Source organism: Typopeltis vanoorti, chromosome 5 (genome assembly GCF_054136105.1).
Source record: "Typopeltis vanoorti isolate ZY-2024b chromosome 5, IOZ_Tvanoo_1.0, whole genome shotgun sequence".
Taxonomy (NCBI): domain Eukaryota; kingdom Metazoa; phylum Arthropoda; class Arachnida; order Uropygi; family Thelyphonidae; genus Typopeltis; species Typopeltis vanoorti.
Window position 1 is genome coordinate 29,702,486 of NC_143553.1, and position 22,390 is coordinate 29,724,875.

Below are 22,390 nucleotides of genomic sequence, written 5' to 3' on the forward strand. Positions count from 1 at the left end.
CAGATAATTCACCATATAAGACCTCCTCAGTCCAGTACACTAGTCGCCCTATTATAAAATGTAACCAAGTTACTAAAGTAAGACCACCCCTTAACAAATCCATACTGCTCTCTCTCCTGAAAGATTTCCATTCTCATCAATCTAGCTTAGTATTCTGTCTAAAACCAGCCTCTCTAATACCTTCACCACTAACACATCATATACACACTGACCTGTAGTTGGACACTACTAACTTGGTTATTCCCTTATGTAGCACTTTTTTTTGTCCTTTTTCATTCTTCTAGGAGTGTTCCTATTGCCACACTTCTGTTAAACACAAAGCCAAGGGGCATACCCTCTCTTTTGCACATTCCTGTAATACGAGGGTTGTCTGAAAAGTTTGGTAAATTTTCAATAAACAGCGACACAATTCGTTCATTCATACCAGTGTCGGCACTATCATCTTTTTCATGACCCCCTGTCAAAATTTTAGCTACGTGCGAAGCGGAGGCAAACATTTAAAATAATCGTGTTTGCATTTTTCATAAAAATGGAGAAAAATGAGTTTCGTGCAGTGATAAAACACTTTTATTTGAAGAAGTGGACGGCCACACAGATCAAAGCCAAGTTAGATGCAGTTCATAGGGACTATGCACCAGCATTCAAGACTATTTATTTTTGGATAAATGAGTTTAAACATGGTCATAAGTCCATCGAAGATTAAGTATGCTCCGGATGCCTGACTGAAGTTGCTACGAAGGAAATGATTGACAAAATCCATAGATTGCTGAGATTGTAGGCATCTCAACTGAATGGGTGTATAATATCCTGCACAAAAAATTGCACATGGAAAAGCTGTGTGCACGATAGGTGCCATGATTGTTGGCTGCCAATCAAAAACGCATACGAAAAGATATTTCAACTCAGTGTTTGGCAATGTTTAATCACAATTTGCAGGATTTTTGTGTCGATTCGTGACTGTAGACAAAACTTGGATCCACCACTACACACCTTAGTCCAAGCAGCAGTCAAAACAATGGACAATGTCTGGTGAAAGAGCACTGAAAGAAAAAAGCAGAGACCGTTTTGTCAGCTGGGAAGGTGATAGCCACTGTTTTTTTGGAATTCCCAAGGAATTATCATGATAGACTATTTGGAAAAGGGTAAGATAATAATAGAAGTCTATTATGCATCATTGTTGGACCATTTAAAAGAAGAACTGAAGAAAAAACAGCCAAGATTAGCGCATGAAAAAGTGCTGTTTCATCAAGACAGTGCACCATCCCACACATCAGCTGTTGCAATGGCAAAATTGCATGAATTGAAGTTCGAATTGGTTTCACTTCCACCGTATTCCCTGGACTTGGTCCCATGTGATTACTTCTTGTTCCCAAACTTAAAAATTTGGCTTGATGGGAAAATTTTCTTCGAACAGGATGTCATCAAGGCTGTGATGTCAAATGATGTCGCTGGACCAAATGTGTAGACCTCGGTGAAGATTATGTTGAGAAATAAAGGTGATTTTTTCCAAAAAAAATATGTTTAACTTATTTTTCTACCAAACTTTTCAAACAATCCTCATATACATGGCAGTGACCTTAATGTGAAGGTTGAAACTTCAGGAAATTAAAATAATTATTTATAACACAGTTGTAGACTCCATAATTTGTGTAAAATGCATTTAAAATGAAAGTATCCCAATCACTCTCACAGCCTTATTAACATCCAGATTACATAATATTCTAAGTACATTCCCTTGCTCAACTGTCAATCTCTCTTCTTTCTTTTGTTATTCAGCACCACTCTTAATACCCCTACATGACAGTGAACATTTCTACTACATCTACACCAAATGTGACCTTCGTTCCATCTCCAGCAACTAAAGTCAGTCTTCCATATTCACCTTTTGTTCTACTAGTAACTCTAGAATTCTATAGGGTTTTGCTTAATGTTTTGGTCAGTCTCCTTTCATATGCTGATTTCTATTTCCTGACTATACTTGTCACTTCTTAGACTATGCCTTATATTTCTCAGGCTGCTGAAGCATAATCTCTATTCTGTATCTCCTCCATAACCTCTTGTCAAACAAGAAGCTACCTTAATCCATATCAGGGTGATAGTCTTATATCAGGAACTGAAATTCATTAACCACCCAAAAATATTAAAATATTCATGCATGTAGCACTGCATAATTAAGTTTGCTACATCTAACATCAACAGTATCCTTCCACATTAATCAGTTATTTTTTTTTAGGGCTCCAAGTTTTGTTCATATCTTATGTTTTCCTCTTTTAAGGATTGTTAATTGAATCAGTTCTTGATCTTCCTTTGGAACATTCTTCCATACATCTGTTAACTTTCCTCTGCTTATTTTTTGAGTGCCATATTGCTTTATGATGGTTCCACTTATACACTTGAATGATACCAGTGTCGAGCGCCTCTCTAATATTCTCAGTTTTAATATGATTCTGTCACTGATGTCAAATGTACTTTCATTTTCTTCAGAACTTTAATATAGACAGTCCTTGACTTACGACAGAATTCTGTTCTGACAATTGCAATGTAAGTCAGAATTTACTAACAATCATAAAGATATGTTAACAATTAACTTTGCCCGAATGCTGAAATGTGTGGTCTATTTGCTTATGTTTTTTTTTATCTAATTTTGCTCTATATTTATGGGTTAATAAAATGTAAAATTTTAACATAAAATTTTTGTGCACTTACTAGTAAAATAATCAGATGAAAACGGGATGTAAGAGTCAATAGACCTCGTCTTCAGAGCTACTGCTTCATTAATTGGATGATTCATTTATGGCATTATGCTCTTCATCGGAGGGCATAGAAAAGGCTAAGTCAACAACAAATTTTTCAAATTCAATTACAAGATGATTCATTAGAATGAATGACTGGTGTAAGAGCTAGGTTTATCTTCAGAGGATGAGATGACAGCATGACTTGCCTTCTTTACAAATTTATGCATTATGTCCAACTTAGTCTGCATAGATTTCCTTTTTTTTTCTGCATAAACTTCTCTGTAGCAAGCAGTTGCAACTTGCATCATTCTGTCTGCTTTTCTAATGATAATTAAATAAGATAAAATAAAATAAAAATAAATAAAATAAAAGTTTTTAAAAATTAATAAAACAAATAAAAAACTACAATAAACTCTGCTAAAGTCCTCATGTACTAAAATTCTTCTGGATTTGTACAGTTCAGATTGTTATACTACGATTTACTTCAGGACTTGTACAGTTCAAGTTGCTATTGAATGTTAAGGGGGGGGAACACGTCACCAAGTCTTCTTGTAGTGAGATTTTTATTTTTCTTTGGCTTGTTCTGGTTGCAATGGGTCCTCCACATTCTTGGAATGGTTAGGCCATCATTTTTGTTCAGATTTGGATTATGTTTGAGCATTTCACATGTTTCTTTAAATTTCCTCTTGAACCAGGTTTTGGTGCGGTGTAAGGACTTGATATTTTTCCAATCAATTCTGTGGTATGTTTGGAGTGCCTGGTCGGAAAGGCCGGTTTTTCCAAAATGGAGGTATTTAATGTTTCGTTTGTGTTCATCCTTCCTAATTGGGATGGTTCACCCTGTTCCCCCTATGTATGGTAGGTTACATGTGCATTGCATTTTGTATACCCCTGGGGTGGGCTAGTTGTGGAAGAGGATCTTTGGAAAAACTGAGAACACTTAATTTTGTCGGGGATTTAAAGGTGGTTTTGATGTTGTGATTTCAATGGTGAATTGAAATTGAAATGGAAAAAAACAACTCTCTTCTATTCCTAGACACACTCATCACACATCTTCCCTCAGGTTGTCTCTCCTTCTCAGTCTACCGCAAACCTACACACACAGGCCAGTACATACACTAAAATTCGTATCACCACCCAACACAAAAACTAGGTGTCATAAGCATCCTTAAGCACAGAGCTCAAACTATTTGTTCAAATGAACAAGCTCTAAACCAGGAATATAACTTCATCAACCATACATTTATAAAAAATGAATACAGTAAAAAAACTATTCACAAGATCCTCCACTGAGATACTAGTAAAAACAAAAAAGATTTCAAGAATGCTGTTGCCACACCTTATATTAGAGGCATTTCTGAAAAAATAGACAGAACACTACACAAATACAACATCAAAACCACTTTTAAATCCCGAACAAAATTAAGACACCTACTCAGTTCTTCCAAAGATCCTCTTCCACACCTAGCCCAACTAGGGGTATACAAAATACAATGCACACGTAACCTACCATACATAGGGGGATCAGGGCGAACCATCCCGATTAGGAAGGACGAACACAAATGACACATTAAATACCTCCATTTTGAAAAAACTGGCCTTTCTGACCATGCTCTTCAAACATACTACAGAATTGATTGGAAAAATACCAAGTCCCTACACCGCACCAAAACCTGGTTCGAGAGGAAATTTAAAGAAGCATGTGAAATGCTCAAACATAATCCAAATCTGAACAAAAATGATGGCCTAACCATTCCAAGAATGTGGAGGACCCATTGCAACCAGAACAAGCCAAAGAAAAATAAAAATCTCACGACAAGAAGACTTGGTGAAGTGTTTTTCCTCCCTGCCCCTTAACGTTCAATAGCAACTTGAACTGTACAAGTCCTGAAGTAAATCGTAGTATAACAATCTGAACTGTACAAATCCAGAAGAATTTTAGTACATGAGGACTTTAGCAGAGTTTATTGTAGTTTTTTATTTGTTTTATTAATTTTTAAAAACTTTTATTTTATTTTATTTTTTATTTATTTTATTTTATTTTATCTTATTTAATTATCACTAGAGGTTAGGCTAAGAAACAGATTAATTAACAGCATATATTTAATTCACCTTTATAGAGTACAAGAGCATGTAGCTTGGTTCCCTATACACATGTATCCTTCTGATGATGACCTCAATACAGGGGTCGAAACGGCAAGTGTTATTTTATTAATAATTAGTAAAATAATCGTATCAACACGTGTGTTGTGTCCCTAAATTCGTAAATATGAATGCTGATCATCTTGTAACCTTAAAAGAAAGAGTTAATAGAATGGATAACTACAGAAGTATTACTTTGCTGTCAACAGTTAAAATCTAAAATAGGATGATACTCAATAGAATAAAACCTTACTTAACACCACTTTTAAGAAAAAACCAATCTGGATTTCTAAAAAGAATGATGTACAATAGAAAGATACATTGCCTCAGAAGAATAATAGAAGGTTCATGTGATAAAAATTTACCACTCATTTTAACCTTTATAGACTTCAAAAAAGCTTTTGACTCCATTAATAGAGAAGCAATGTTTAAAATACTTAGCTTCTGTGGTATACCCTCAAAACTCATACAAGCAATCTCAGTGCCTTATAAAGATTACAATGCTACAGTAATCTTTAAAACAGAAACATTGGATCATTTCCAGTGACAACAGGAGCCCTGCACCTTATTTGTTTTTAATATGCTTGGGCTATATCTTCTGGACCATCAACACAGAAGGTCTTGGTTTTAACATTAAAACATCCACCCACACCATGCAAATAACTGATTTTAGCTTTGCTGATGATGATGTACTTATTGATACCGAACCAACAAATGCACGAAAACATCTCAGTCTACTAGAGGCATTGGTTAAATTTATTGGTCTGAAGATCAACATCAAAAAAGTCCAAAAGTATTCTCAATAGGTTGATATGGAGTATAAGTATGAAAACTTATACTCCATATCAACAATAAACCCTTAGAAAGAGGAAAGGACTTTCAATACCTTGGATCGTACATTAGCAATGCAGAAAATGATATCAGAAAACGTAAACAGTTGGCTCTGGTCTTCTATAACAAACTCTGCCCCATCTAGAAATCACCATTAGTATCATTAAAGACGAAATTAAAACTATACCATGCAACCAGTAGATCCATCTTCTTATAAAGCGTGGAGGCCTTGCTCCATCATCCCAACCTGAATCGTAATGACTGTATATCTATATCAAAAATCTGGGAAAACGATCTATTGTTAGTATTCTAGCTTGTATTTTTTTTTAAAACTGTTCTTGTAATACCACTGAGGATGGTCTGCTATTTCCAGACCAAAATATTTGGTCAATTAAATATCTTTCTTATGTTTATGTGCATATATCATTCATCTTCTTGTATGGTTCTCAAATAAGGACAATAAGCACGAAAGAAACTACAGATCTAATTAACTCCTTTGGAACTACATGTCTCAGACTGATCCTTGGATACACCTGGATGGACCGTGTCACTAACTCTGCTGTGCAAATCTGGCTAAGCAAGAACCACTCATCAATATAGTCAAAAAACGACAACTCAGATGGCTTGGGCATCAATTCAGACATTCTGAAGTCTTGCCCTTTTTGAAATCCCTCATCACGTACAAACCAGAAGATGGCAAACGCAGTAGAGGAAGACCATGCAAACAATTTTGGCAATGTATATGTGAAACCATCAGTAGGCTGAACTGCAAAACTCTATCTGACATCTACCATTTAGCTCAAGATAGAGAGACCTGGAAGACCATAATTTGCAGTATTTAATTTTTAATATAAATCTCTTGGGGTGCTTAAGGGTCAAAGCTGTATAACTGAGAGGAGACCTCCACATAGACTTTAAAGGAATGTGGAGAACCGACCAGCGCTTCTGACCTAATGTCCAATCCTCACCTTCTCGTGATGCACCCTGTTGGGTATCTATTTGGATACTGAAGGAACGAGGATGGGCTGGAAATTTGGGATTTAGCCGACCAAATTGTATTCTTATTGGTTAAACCGAAATAAAAAATGATGGTACAACATGACAAAATTTCATGCCGGCTGGGGCGTCGCCCGGTTAAACAAGGCCCCCGTTGTTTTCGCCAGGGAACCAGGGCAAACAGCAAAAAGTCAGCTACTGGAACAAATCTGAAAACAAACCCCCAACTCAACATCACCAGAGTTAAAGATTGGTACTATCAACATAAGAAGCCTGAATGGCAAAGAAATGGAGCTAGCTGAGGAATTAGATAAGTACCAGATCGACATAATAGGGGTGACTGAAACAAAAAAGACAAAAACTGGTGAGATCTTTCTGAGCAATAAATACAAAATGTTATATTCAGGCAATGACAATCAAGGAAAAGGAGTAGCCATAGTATTCAACACAAAATACGAGGCTAATCTTCTTGAATGGCAGCCAGTCTCAAGTAGAGTAATGTGGGCAAATATGAGAATAGGGAACTGAACAATGAGACTTATTTGTGCCTATGGTCCCACAGAAGGTTCTACTAAGGTAGAAGTGGAGGAATTTTTTCATGCTTGAGAAAAAGCAACTGACACAATGAAAAAGGAAAAGTTGGTCCTTGTTGGGGATCTAAATAGCAGAGTAGGAAATGATTGTGAGACATACAAAAATATTTTGGGAAAATTTGGAGAAAAGAGCAAAGCTAATAATAATGGCAAATATCTGTTGGATTTCTGCTCAGGACATGGATTGGTTATTACTAACACCATGTTCCAACATAAAAATGTGCACAAATTCACATGGAGAGAAGAGGCAAAGAATAAGAAAAGTCTCATTGACTATGTTATTGTTGATAGTGATGTTTTCTCCCTGGTGCAGGACACCAGAGTGTATAGAGGATTTGAAATTGGAAGTGATCACTATTTAGTCTTGAGCAGGATAAAATTGAATTTCATATTGAAAAGAATGATATGTAAGAAAGTTTTAAAGCGAATAAAAGTTGAGCAGCTCTCAGATGTGAACTGTAGACTAAAATACACAAAGATTATTGAAGAAAAAAATGAAAGAGTTTGAGAACAGTAATCAAACCTTGGAGACTCAGTGGCAAACTCTGAAGAAAACATTGATTGATTCTGCCAGAGAGGCATGTGGTGAGGTTGTCTGCAAGGATAAAAAAAATCAGAACTCCCTGGTGGACACAGGAAGTTAAAAAGGCAGTTAAGAAAAAGAAGAAAGCATATCAAAAGTTCCTGGCAAATAAGTCATCTCGTGCTCTTAGAGAATACAGAGACAAATATATGAAAGCTAAACACTGCGTAAAACTAGCTAAACAAAAGTCATGGGAGGAGTTTGGCAAGAATATAGAAAATAAATGTCAAGAAGGTGGCAAAATATTCAGGTTATTGAAGAAGCTTAGAAATGGAGGAAAGAGTGCTGTAAAAGGAGTTAGAGATGATAAAGGTGACATGAAAACAGGAGAAAAAGATATCCTTGAAGTATGGAGTAATTAATTCGAAAAATTGCTAAATGAAACAAGCAGTGATAGCACAGTGGTAAAAAGCACTCAACAGGCATGCAGTCAGGAATACATATCCATACTTGAAGTAGAAAAAGCCATCAAATGCTTGAAATGTGAAAAGGCAGCAGGGGTAGATGATATTCGACCAGAAATGCTGAAGTATGGTGGTATAAGAGTGTTACAGTGGCTGCACTGCATAGTTCAGAAAGCCTGGACAGAGGGACGAATTCCCAATGATTGGAGTAGAGCTCTCATAGTACCCATATATAAAAGGGGAAATAAAACTGAATGTGAGAATTACAGAGGTATTTCCCTACTGAGTCTTCCTGGGAAGATCTATGCAAGTATACTTGAGAAACGGTTGAGAAGAATTGTGGAAGAAAAGCTTGGTGAAGAACAGGCTGGATTCAGGCCAAATAGAGGCTGTCAGGATCAGATCTTCACTTTACGACAAATAGTCGAGAAAGCATGGGAATATAATAAAGATCTGTATTTAAGTTTTGTAGATTTGGAAAAGGCATATGACAAGGTGCCAAGAGAGAAGCTGTTCAATACGCTACAGTTATATGGTGTCAATGGGACATTATATCAAGCAATACTTAGTCTTTATTCGAGTTGTATGTCAGCAGTTAGAATTGAAGGAAGTACAGGAAGATGGTTTAATGTTAAATTTGGTGTGAGACAAGGATGTACATTATCCCCTCTGTTATTCATTATCTATATGGATCACATTATGAAGGAAAGTGGTATTAAACATGATATCAAAATTGGAGATGTTAATGTCAGCTCTTTGCTTTATGCGGATGATGTTATACGTGTATATAAATCCGCTACAAGTCTGCAAGATTCTCTGACTAAATTGAATAGCTGTTGTAATAGATATGGTATGAAGGTCAGCAATAAAAAGACAAAGACAATGAAAATAGGCAGGATCATTGAAAATGTCAACTGTGTTGTGAATGGAAAACCTGTGGAACAAGTGAAAAAACATTTCAGCTACTTAGGCATGATTTTTAGTGAAGATGGTAAATTAAATATAGAAATAGACAACAGAACCAGCAAAGCTGGTTTGGTAGGAAGTCAATTGAATAAGTTCATATGGAATAAGAGAAAAGTTAGTCGGAACACTAAATTAGCTGTATACAAGACAGTGTTCAAACCGATTTTAACTTATGGATCTGAGAGTTGGGTCAGAATTAAAACACTTGACTCAAGACTAGAGACCACAGATAGGAGAGTCCTGAGAAAGATTAGAGGCATGAACAGATGGCATCAATGGCAATATCATATTAAAAACAAGAATATTAGGAAAGAACTTGACATTGTCAGCATCCAGGAATGCGTTAGCAGAGCTAATCTCAGGTGGTATGGTCACATAAACAGAATGGGAGAGGAAAGATTAGCAAAACAAGTGTTCTCTCCCAGGTTGGCAGGAAAAAGACCCAGAGGAAGACCAAAATATAGGTGGATTGATAAGTAAAAAGTGCCTTAGAAGATAGAAATATAAGATCTGATAATGTTGAAGTCTTCACAGTTAACAGACTGGTTTGGAGGAAAATTGTAGATAGGAAATTAGTAATGATGTAAATTTTTCATGTAGTACTATCATATCCTGTACACCCCCCTGAGGAGACATGGCAGGAATTTGATGATGATGATGATGATGAAGTAATGAAAATATTTGTATTCACAACTGTTCTTTCTCTTCCTTATATATCTCTTCCTTTCCCATTCTTATGTGGCTTGTTAATGGTGGTTCGTGTATTTACAACTTTTATTGATTCAAATATACCAATGAAACGTAGCATTCTCATTAATTACTTTTTTATAATATATCCTAAAATAACCCCCCCCCCACACACACACACACATGCAGATTTAATTGCAATTGAAAAACCATCACAGTTTGTGGTGAATCTGCCAATATGTAAGCATGAAATTGCTGAGTGACAACACAATGTTTTCTCTCATCTACCCAGATGGTTAGCATGCTATTGAGAGAATGCTGATCACCCTGTTGTGAACATGTTAAGGTATTAAGAATTTTTTAACCTTCAACCATGTCCTTTGTGTTATAATATACATATATATCATCATTGCAGTTTTTTAAACTTATGTATAACATTAAATCTTTAATTTATCTCTAAGATCCATTATTTATTAAATAACAATCATAAAGATTTCTAGAAAAATAAATCAAATTTATGTTCATTTTACATTTAAAACAATAAGCAGGTATAATTTTCATTATAAAAACAAACAAAAATACTTGTAAGTTACCAAGTGTTTAATAAAGAATAACATAATAAATAAATAATTTAAAAAAAAATCCAATTCAAAATTTTAAAATCGAGCACAAATCTCAAATTCCCCAAGCTTGGAATTCTGCTCTCAGATTGATGATGCAAGACCTCTTTACTTGATGCTCTTCAGAGAACATCAAGTAAATCAACAGCCTGGTTGATGGACAAATCCTCTCTCACAGATTCTCTTCAGCCACTGACTCATTGTGGGTAAGTTTTTGTACAGTGCCCATGGACATATCTGTAGATACAATTAGATATGTCCATGGGTGCTGTACAGTTGATAATAATGTTTTACAGTATAAACAACAACAAGAGAGTGAAAAAATATATTTATTAAGCTCACTAATATTTTGCTAGTTTTCTAACCAGTATCATCAGAACATAATTATAACTGTAAATAATTTTGTAAATTAATGCAACCATACTTGTTGAGGTTAGGAGAGTGCTTCATAGCTTATGCTGATTCTAAAAATAATCTCTCAGCCCTATAACGACTTCTATGTAAGGAAGATGTTTTTCTCCATCTGATCCTGTGTGCATGGTCTGCTAGTCCCAACTTCCCATACAGGTGATAGTGGATGTAATTTTTGTATTCTTCAAGGTGGATGTTAACTGATCTACCAGTCTGTTCAAAGCAGGCCAAACAAAAGTCGCAAGGAACTTTATATACTCCTGGAAGTTTGAGAGGTTGCAGTTCACCTTCAGGCAAACGTACTAAGTTAGCTAGTTGAATGAAAATTTGGAAGTGTCATGGAGATTATATTTGCAGAGAACTTTGGCTATTTTTTTCTGATGTACCCTTAACATATAGGATAACATAAGGTGCCAAGGAAAAAGCTTTTCAGAATATTGATTATATGGTGTAAATGGAACATTATATCAAGCAATACATACCCAATTTGAGTTATAAGTTAACACTTAGAATTAAAGAAGTACAGGAAAATAGTGGATGTTAAATCATAAAATCAGAGATTCCTAAACAAATACAGTGCAAGTCTCCAGTATTTCTAGCTAAATCGAATAACAGCTATAACAAATTTGGCATGAAAATCATTATTAAAAAGATCAAAATAATGATCTAGGCTGTAACATGGAGAATTTCAACTATACTCTCAATGGTGAACTTATAGAACAAGTAAAATATTTTGCTATTTAAGTACAGTTTTTAGTGAAGGTAAAAAATGAAATATGGAAATAGACAACAGAATAAGTAAAGATGTTATGGTGAGTAATCAGTTGAATAAATTTACCTAGAATGATAGAGAAATTAACCAAAACACTCAACTAGCCATATACCAGTGTTCAAAGAAGTTTTAAATTATGGATCTGAGAGTTGGGTGAGAAATAAAGCACACGATCAAAGACTAAAGACCACAGTTATGAGAGTTCTGAGTCAATAGATAGCATCAGTGGCAGTATCATATTAAAAATGAAAAATTTGGATGAAGCTTGACATTGTTAGTATTCAAGAATGTGTGAGCAGAGCTAGTCTAAGATGATAAGGTCACTTAAACAGAATGAGAGAGGAAAGGCTAGCAAAGCAGGTTTTTGATGCCAACATGGTAGGTAAAAGATCTAGAAGTTGACTGATATTGTCATATTAGACAGATATGACGGTATTGGAGTTCTGACAGCTAATAGACTAATTTGTATTAAGATAATGTGAACTTCTAATAATGTCATAATATCCTGTACATCCCTTGATGGACATATCAGGAAATTGATGATGATATTCCATCATTTTTATGTGAACTATTGAGACATGTAACATACATATATTATTCAATGAGCTCTATTGTGTGCTGGTACTTCTGTTAATGTCTGACAAGCATATCAAAAACACTCATCTGCTTCATCCATAGTCTTTGTAAACCATTTGAGCAATATAAAGGCAACAGCCCTAACATTCTCTATCCAGGTGTTTCTGCCTGGGGATCCCTTAACAAGATGGAGAACAAAGAATTAGTCCATTTTCTTCTAATATTATCTACCAGGTGATTCTAGGTACCCCCCCCCTGGTGTTTTTTTACCACTCTAGTGCTATTTTAGGTAAACTAACTGATCTAGCTATGTGCCCTACCACTGGAGCTGTTTTCAATGTATTTTAGTGATGTTATTTTCTAGTGTTCTGGCAATTGAGTGGATTTTCCTTCTAACCTTGTCATTTGTTTACATGAACAGTATATGGTCCATCCTTCTCTTAGTGGTAAACGAGTCATTATTTCCTTGTATATTTTCATCTTTTATTAACAATTAATTAACATCCAATTTCTTGTAATATTTTACAAGATTTTACACATCCTGGAAGAATGCAATGTTAAAAAGCTCCACTCGTGGTCCTTGTCATATATTTGAAATGCTATAGAGATATTCAATTATTCCAAGACTATTAGACTCTAAATGCTTATATATTTTCTAGTATATTTATTTGCTAATTTATTATTTCAGTATGTATAAACTACAGTTAATATTATTGATACAGTTGATATTTCTTTGAACTCTTGTTTTTGATTTTAGAATTCGAAGTTGCCTGCTATGATTAAGGTAAGTTAGCATGGTTTTTTTTTTTTTTGATTGAATTTAAATGTAATTTTTAACTTATATTAGCATTGTTATTATCCCTCTAGTATAATACTGTTTTTGATTGACACATGGCATGTTGTTGAATAGGTTACTTTTTGGAAAATAACTACTCCTATAAAGAAAACGAAGCACTATTGGAAATCAAGAAGAATAATCAAATAGTACTTACCTACCTTACCTTAGACTGTGACCCTACCAATACACAGATCAGATCACTTCACAAAATCCTTAAAAGGGTCACCTCTTGGCCTGATGTGTTCCATTATTCCCAGTTGTAGATGCCATTGATTTACACACACAAAGTAGCCAAAATGCTCTTACAATATACTGGCAACAGTCCTTTACACATAAAAAAAAATTCAGCTGACTTCACACTCTGACATTATAGTCTGTTTTGATGTCTCCTCTCTGTTCACCTGTCCCACTCAAAGACACTTTTGATCTTATTCAAACTGAATTTCCTCCCAATATTTCAGTCTTGTTTACGTTCACTATGAACTCTGGCTATTTCGTTTGGCAAGGAAAATTCTACCAACAAGTAGAGGGACAGCCATGGTTCTCTATTTTCTTCTTCCACCCAGATAATTTCTTCATGAAAACATTTGAAGAGAAGGCTCTGCCTCATATACAAGGCTTGTTTGAAAAGTTTGGTAAAAAAATAAGTTAAACACGTTTTTTTGGGAAAAAAATCATTTTTATCAACATACTCTCCATTGAGGTCTACACATTTGGTCCACTGAGTTTCCAATTTTTTCATCCCATCTAAAAAGTAGGATTTGTCAAAATGTGCAAAATAGTCATTGACATCCTTGATGACATCTTCGTTTGAAGAAAAGTTTTACCCACTGAGCCAAATTTTTAAGTTTTGGAATAAGAAGTAGTCATGTGGGGCCAAGTCCAGAGAATACGGTGGATGTGGAACCAATTCGAACCTCAATTCGCACAATTTTCCCATTGCGATGGCTGATGTGTGGGATGATGCATTGTCTTGATGAAAGAGCACTTTTTTGTGTGCCAATCTTGGACGTTTTTTCTTCAGTTCTTCTTTTAAACGGTCCAACAATGACTCATAATAGACTCCTGTTATTGTCTTACCCTTTTCCAAATAGGCTATCATGATAATTCCTTGGGAATCCCAAAAGACAGTGGCCATCATCTTCCCAGCTGACCAAATGGTCATTGCTTTTTTCAGTGCTCTTTCACCAGGCATTGTCCGCTGTTTTGACTGCTGCTTGGACTCAGGTGTGTAGTGGTGGTGGATCCAAGTTTTGTCTACAGTCATGAATTGACACAAAAAATCCTGCGAATTGCGATTAAACATCACCAAACACTGTGTTGATAATGTCTTTTCACATGCGTTTTTGATCGGCAGTCAACAATCACGGCACCCATCGTGCCGTGATTGTTGACTGCTTTTTCTTGTGCAATTTTTCGTGCAGGATATTATACATCCGTTCAGTTGAGATGCCTGTAATCTCATCAATCTCATGCACTTTCACTCGCCGGTCTTCCATAACGATACCATGGATTTCATCAATCATTTCCTTCGTAGTGACCTCAGTCAGGCAGCTGCAGTGCACTTCCTCATTGATGAACTTATGACCATGTTTAAACTCATTTATCCAAAAATAAATAGTCTTGAATGCTGGTGCAGAGTCCCAATGAACTGCATCTAACTCGGCTTTGATCTGCACAGCTGTCCACTTCTTCAAATAAAAGTGTTTTATCACTGCACAAAACTCGTCTTTCTCCAGTTTTATGAAAAATGCGAACACAGTCATATTAAATGTTTGTCAAACGAGACCTACACATCGCACGTGGCTAAAATTTTGCTAGGGGTCATGAAAATGATGATACCCGCTGACACTAGTATAAATGAATGAATTGTATTACCGTCTCTTGGAAATTTACCAAACTTTTCAAACAACCCTCATAGACCGACTGTTTATCTATGCTTTGTTGATGTGTTCTCGATTTGGCAAAATGGCCTGGATGCACTCAACGTATTTTTAACATACTTAAATTATCAACGTCCCAGGATCCAGTTTACATTAGAAAAAGATAATGACAGCAGTCTTCCCTTCTAAGACACTTCAATTATATGCCAGCCTGATGGATCCCTGGCATTCTCTGTTTACAGAAAACTCACACACTGGTAGATACATTTGCAGCATTCCCCCCCCCCCCCCCTCTCTCTCTCTCTCTCTCTCTCAACAGTATGGATTTACTAAAACTTTATATAAGGACTAAATTATTAGTTCAAATAATCAGTGCTCTCTCCACTGAACTTGACCACTTTCACAAAACATTCTTAGCGAGTGGTTACAGTTCTTACCATATCCAAAAATTACTAAAACCCCAAACTCACAGAATAGAGATTGCATCAAAAGCCATCACTATTCTATATATCCAAGGCACATTTAAAACACTAACAAAGATCTTAAAAATATACAACTTTTCAGCTACTTACAGACCATATAAAAAAAATCAACATCCCTTATCTGCTCTGCCAGAGACTACCCATAGTCCCTAGACCCTGCCAGATGTTTACCAGGTTCCTTGTAGTTGTATGTTATCCTACTATGGCCAAACAGGAAGGACAGCCAACATCAGAATTACTGAACATAAGAATTATATCTATTTCCATGACTACAGCCACTCAGGACTTGCTGACTCTGCTTAGAACACTCACCATATAATATACTGGAAGAAAGCCACTTTACTCCATCACAACAAATGTAAATGCAAAAGCCTTTTCCTTGAATCTGCTTCTACCTTAAGAAACTACACTGACCTCAAAAAATATGTTTGCATGAAACTTCCCCAAATTTGGAAAGTTCTTAACCTCCATACTTCAGCCCAACAGCCAGGGTTGCCCATTTACAGCCCACTAGGGGGATGGGGGAATACTATTTAGGACAACGCCTACTTTTACTTGACATACTTTACCTTCATTAGTTAGTGTGATGCATGTGTGCACATATGTTATTATGTTCTGTTCCCTTAATGATGGCAATTTGACTTTGCCAAAAATATTGGAAGTATTAATAAAATTTATTTTAGTTGATATTAGTGTACACTGTAATTTCCTTTAAAAATAGTTATCATATTATGTGCTTGGATATTCTAGTTCAGGGGTCGGCAACTGGTGTCCTGTGGGCCACATGCGGCCCAAACGTGTTAACCATACTTACATAGCACATGGCCCGTATGCTGAATTATTTAAATAATACATTTTATAATATGAATAATAAATTAAAAATAACTTTATACCCATACTTTGTGATGTTGCCATGCAAATTGGCGTGAGTCATGTGTGGAGATAACCAGGCGACTTCATCTGACGAAAACCGAGATTTTGGTGCACTTTTTCAGTCGCGTTCCCTGGTCCATATTTTAATATAATTCAATAACATCAACTATTATTTTCAGAGGATATATATTTCTTAAAAATAATTTCAAAAATAGGTTTCAAAAAAACATAAAATTGTAGATGAAGGAAGGAGGTTTAATGATGAATGGAATAGCAAGCACTTCTTTATTGAAAATGAGGATAATCCCCTTTGCCTTATTTGTCATAAAACTGTTGCTGTTATAAAAGAATATAATATCAGACGTCTTTACGAGAATATCATACTTTATCTCATAATCTCAAACTTTAAATATTTCTGTGTTTTTTAAGATTGATATAATAAAATTGATAACTTAAAAAGTTTTTTTTTTTCACTCACTATTTTCTCTTAATTAAACGCTTGTGGCGCGATTATTAAAAATAAAAGTTGAATGTGGCCCGCTAGTCCGAAAAGGTTGCCGATCCCTGTTCTAGTTAATTGCTTTAAAAAACAAAGAAAGAAAGAAATTTGCTTACCTTAATTTTTTCTTTTAGTTGTAGTAAAATGTGTGTAAATGTTTGTGTTTATGTGAATGTGTGTACATGCTATCACTGTGATGCAAAAATTATAGATATTCTTTAGTGGTCCATTAAACCCTTTATTCTCATAAACTTTAGTATACTGACTCACCTTTGGCAGTGATTACAGATGTTACTTTCCTTTTTGATACTCGTCACCATCCACAAGTGGTAATAAATGAGCAAAGGTACATCAGTTTATTCCTTTGTCAAAATGACATTCACCTAACTCAGGTACTGTTAAGTTGAATGTGTTGGTCTCACCCCTAACCCTCTAACTAGTTGTTGACTAAGTATAATTGCCTTCCAGCCAGCAGGCATGCAGGTTCAAATTCCACTATTAGTATGAAGGTTTTATGAATATCTTTAGGTGGTAGATGAATGTCATTATGCGACATGAGATCAGCACCCAACTAATCCTAACATACTTTATAACCTTGAATGGGTGGGATTCACATTTAAAAAAAAATGGTAAGAAGAAAAAAAATCAGTACCTCTATTAGAACATGCAGACAATGTTCCAGGCCTTCCCAAAGATTCTTTATGGGATTCAAATCGGTTTTCTGAGTTGGTTAGTCTAACCTTTTGCAGACTTATCTCCTCAAACTGTATTGTACCATTTCATTATGGCATACACATTATCATAGTGATACTCAATGGAGATCATTTCCCCATCGAGTATCACCTTTGGGATGTGAGTGGGAACCTGACAAACAGGAAAAGCTGTTTCTTGTTGGCGATGTAACTGGAGATTAGGTAATAATTTCCAAAGAGACAGAAATGCTTTTGCAAAATTTGGAGAATACAACAAGCTAATAATGATGGTAAGTATAAGTACCTGCTAGATTTCTATTCAACACATGAACTAGTCATTATTAACACCATGCTATTTGCAGTGCCTGCTTTACAGTTGGCACTGTAAATAGCATGGTGTTAATTCCATTCCATTCCGTATCTGCCATCATATCATGAAAATATAATCTGAACCAGGGCCATCGCCAGATTAGATCACGTCCTGAGGCAAAACAATTTAATATCACCCCTGATGGTTACAAGACAAATATAAGAAAATCTCCAATTGCTATTTTGTTTTTATTATAAGAAAAACATTAATGCAAAACGATTACATAATAATATTAATTAAATATTTGCTCTACTGGAATATCGCACAGTAAAGCTGTTTATAAGCTCTTCTAAATTTAAATTATAAGCTATGTCTGCCTCTATCGATATAGTTGCTAGACCAACCAATCAATCATTGCTGTTCGCATATAATTTTTAATCAGTTTAATCTTGTAAAAACTTCTTTCTGCACTTGCTACACTAAAAGGAATTGTTAGCGTAGCGACAGCGCCTACCACAATATGGCTGAATGAGCCCCTTATTAAGCTGTGCCATGAGGCAGGCTGCCTCTATGCTACACCCTGGCGACAGTACTGATCTGAACCCAATAATTCATTGTATTTTGGAAATTCATTCCAATACAATGAAAGCTGAAACTTTCACACAACTATTATTTCTCTCTCTCCCTAATAGGTGAGAAATAAAATATAAATATTATTTTATTTAAAATATTACAGTGGGAAAAAGATAAAAATGCTGGGGTCAGTTTTGTATTAGTCACATATAGGTTATATAAACATTACCCCCCCCCCCCCCCCAATGTAGATTGTATTAAAAGCTGCTGCTTAAATTAAATTAAAGCTGTTTTTTAAAATCACTCATGGTATTGGAATTGGCAGAGAATCCTCACTGATTGAGATGTCAGAATATGATATTCTTTTGGATCACTGCCTGTTGCTATTTCTGATGTAAAAACTGTCCAATATTGTTTTTTGGTGCACACTGGAGGTTCTCATCTGGAACTTTATCTAAAAGAGCAATGTCTATAAATTCAACAAGAATAAATGTAGAAAACTTGCTGCTTTCTCTACTGGCAGTTGCCTTCTGGTCCCTCATCAAAGCTGTTTGGTCCAACTTTTGTCCATCGATGTTACCTCCTCTAGCTCACTCAAATGGTAGCATTGTAACATCATTTAAAGACAAGGCTGATTTTCTGGCTTTATTCTTCTCTTCAAACTCCTATGTAGGGTGACCACAGCCAAGAACATTGCATCTCGTGCCACCTGTGATCTTCCACCAGAGAATCATCAGAATTTTGAATAATTTGGCTGTACCTGATGGAATCTCACCCATTGTTCTCAAGAGATGTGCTCCTGAACTAATATCTGTTCTTATCACCTATTCACTGAACTGTACTGCTGCCATCCACCCTTTAGCATGGAAGAAAGCTCATATACAACCAAGTTCCCATAAAAGGAGATAAATGTTTTCCATCAAGCTGTTGACCTATTGCTATTACATCAGTTTTGTCTAAAGTGATAAAGGTTATCAACAATCAACTTCTTCAACACCTTGAGAGCTGCTGTCTAATTTGTGACTACCAGTATGGATTTTGCTATCGAGATCCACAGATCTCCTAGCCTACGTCACACACTTTTGGAGAAACCTGTGGTGTTGCTCTTGACATCTCCAAGGCTTTCGATAGTATCTTGCATCGAGGGCTTCTCATCATTTGAACCACCTTTATCCTTGAGTAAATGGATTGCCAGTTTTCTCTCAGATCGATCTTCACATGTAATGGTGGTATTCTCTCTTCAGACTTTCTTGTCAGTGCTGGTGTTACTCATGGCTGTCGTTTCATCCTCCCTCTTTCTTATTTATATAAAAGACCTGCTCTCATTGACTGCATACCCTGTTAACACACTCCACTTGTCCTGCTCATATGACAAGCCTTGCAATGCTCAGATATCTCATCAAGATCATCTTTAAGTGCTCTTAACACTGATCTCCAGTATCCTTGATTGGGGTTAAAGTAACCTAGTCAACTTCAGTGCTTTCAAAATGCTGTTTTGCTTGTTTTTCTCATAAAAAAGATCTCAGATCCTCTTCACTTACTTTTGATAATGTGCAGTTCAACAGCCTACACCCTCTCTCTTCTTGGACTGACTCTTACTCCCTACATTTCTTGGCAAAATCACATCACTTCTGAAGCATCATCAGCTTCCGAAAACTTTGCATTCTTTTCTGCTCCTCAAGACATTACTTGTTTATTGAACGATTACTTACTCTCTATAATCCCAGATCCAACCAACATTGCAGTGGTGCACCTAAGATATCCTTAAAAATTCTTGATGCTGTTCAGAAAGGGGCAGTTGTGTTGATTAATGACACTGGTCTTACAAACTCTTCAGCAACTTTTCCATAGATCAATTTATGAATTTTTCTCTTCTTCGTGGCCATTGTTCAGCAAAACTAGCATCCATTATGCCTCCTGTTTTTTGCCAGTTTTACAGGAACTCTAGCAATATCTGCTCAACATCCCTTTACAGTCAGACTACATACCCACTGAACCTGCTACTTCCGGTCATCTTTCATTCCTTCCACTTCACTTCTGTGGAACAGCCTTTCTCATGAAGCATATCCAAAGGACTACAATTGCCAACAGCTCATGAAGAATATTAATAGCTTACTTTACTCCTGACCCTACCCACACATGACATTGTTTGCTATAGACTCGTCTGCCTTTTATATGTGGGAGATAAATAAATAAATATATGTATATATATAAAAGTATTCTTGGAGTTTTTATCTGAAGTCTCACTGGGTGTGTAAGTAAAGGTTAGTTGCTTTTATGTTTGCTTTTAAAGCTATGGCCATTGCAAGACATACGGTGCTTAATTACTTAACTGTTGAAAATGTTTACTGAAATGCTCTCACATTTCCCTGACAAACTTATTCCATTAACTTAACTTTTCACATGCATGAGGAGAAGCTGGATCTCACATGCTTCTTAATTGCCTATAGCCTTTCTCAGCACCTAGGAATGTTCCGAATCTCTCTGACACACACACACACACACACACCTACCTGCTATCAGATGCAAAATTTTCTTTGTATCTGTTTAAGAACCTCTTACCAGCTTGCATATTTCTATCATATCTATTTCCTTTTTTTTCAGACTTTGTCCTTCACTCTATCTTTATGTGCAGAATTCCACAAATTATATATCATTTTCTTACCTTCTACTGGATCTTTGAGTGTTTCTCGTCTCCATTGAACCTCACAAGGAATTTCAGGCTAAGGAATTTTTTTAAAAATACATAAACCCCCCTCTTAGAGATCAATCATTGAACTTTTTAAAGCCACTTCAGGTTTCCAGTAAGCAGGACAGTGGTCTCACCCTGAGTGATGAAATTCATCTCCAACCTAAAGAACACTGCAAACATCCATGCTCACAGTTGGATTTAAACTTCTGGCCAGTTGGTTGGCGAGTAAATGCATAATCACTCAGCCAGCCAAGCCAGCAAAATAATTTTTTATGAAACTCCTTCCAAAGAAAGGTTATAAACTTGTACTGCATCAGTGCTGTGGGTTTGCTAAGGAAGCATGTATTTTTTCTATTTTTACTATTTTATTTTTTATGTTAACCAGATACTTGGCTCAAGAGACCAAACATGGAACTTTTTTTCAAGTCACTTCAGGCCTCTAATGAGCACACCAAGGTAGTGGGCCCATACCAGATGATGAAATTCATCTCCTGCCTAAAGATTATCACAGACATACATGCGCCAACTGTAGTATTTGAATCCACAGCCTGTTGGTTGGAGAGCAGATATGCTAACCCTTTGATAAACGAGGGTGGAAAACTTGTAGCAAATTCCCATTAATGTGATATTATGTAACTCAGTCTTCAGTGTCTTCACTCCAGAATGCACAATCTTATACTTTACAATATTAAAGTTGCACTCATTAGTATGGCCTATAGTATGTTTGTTCTTCTAGTCAGTCAGTCAACAAGGATTATGCATCTGATTTGTGCCTTATCATTTGACTTAACTTTGCACCATCAGAATGTAAATGGATGTTTCCCTCCAGACCATACCCCATTGCTGTTAATAAGTTCAACAACAGTGCTCCATGCAGAGAAACCTGTAGTACCCCAATGGTTACCCTCATTTTTTTAAGCTCAGCTTTTCCATGTGAACACTACTCTTGAAACTTGCTTATTTCTGTCACGTCTGTTTTGTATACCCATCTCAAGTTTATACAGTAACTTTTCACTGGGAATCTTTTCAAATGCCTTGGTATAGTGCATCATTATTGTATTAGATCCATTCTCCCTCATCCATCTTCTGCCAGTCTATTATAAAATGTTAAGCAGATTACAAAATTCTACCTGTAACAAATCAAGTGTCCTCTATAAAGGATCAAAGTGCTATCTACCTACCTTTGAATTCAGGTCCAGCCTCTCCAGTACACTGACACTGCTCCAAAGGTA

At 35.9% G+C, this 22,390-nt stretch overlaps 1 protein-coding gene across 1 annotated transcript in view; it reads left to right on the forward strand.

Annotated features, from left to right (window-relative positions):
• Ide (Insulin degrading metalloproteinase) overlaps positions 1–22,390 on the forward strand; it is a 599,910-nt gene that overhangs the window by 324,113 nt on the left and 253,407 nt on the right. Inside the window, exon 16 of the mRNA XM_090392302.1 lies at positions 13,074–13,100. Coding sequence (XP_090248428.1) covers positions 13,074–13,100 — 27 coding nt within the window. The remainder of the gene's footprint in view (positions 1–13,073; positions 13,101–22,390) is intronic.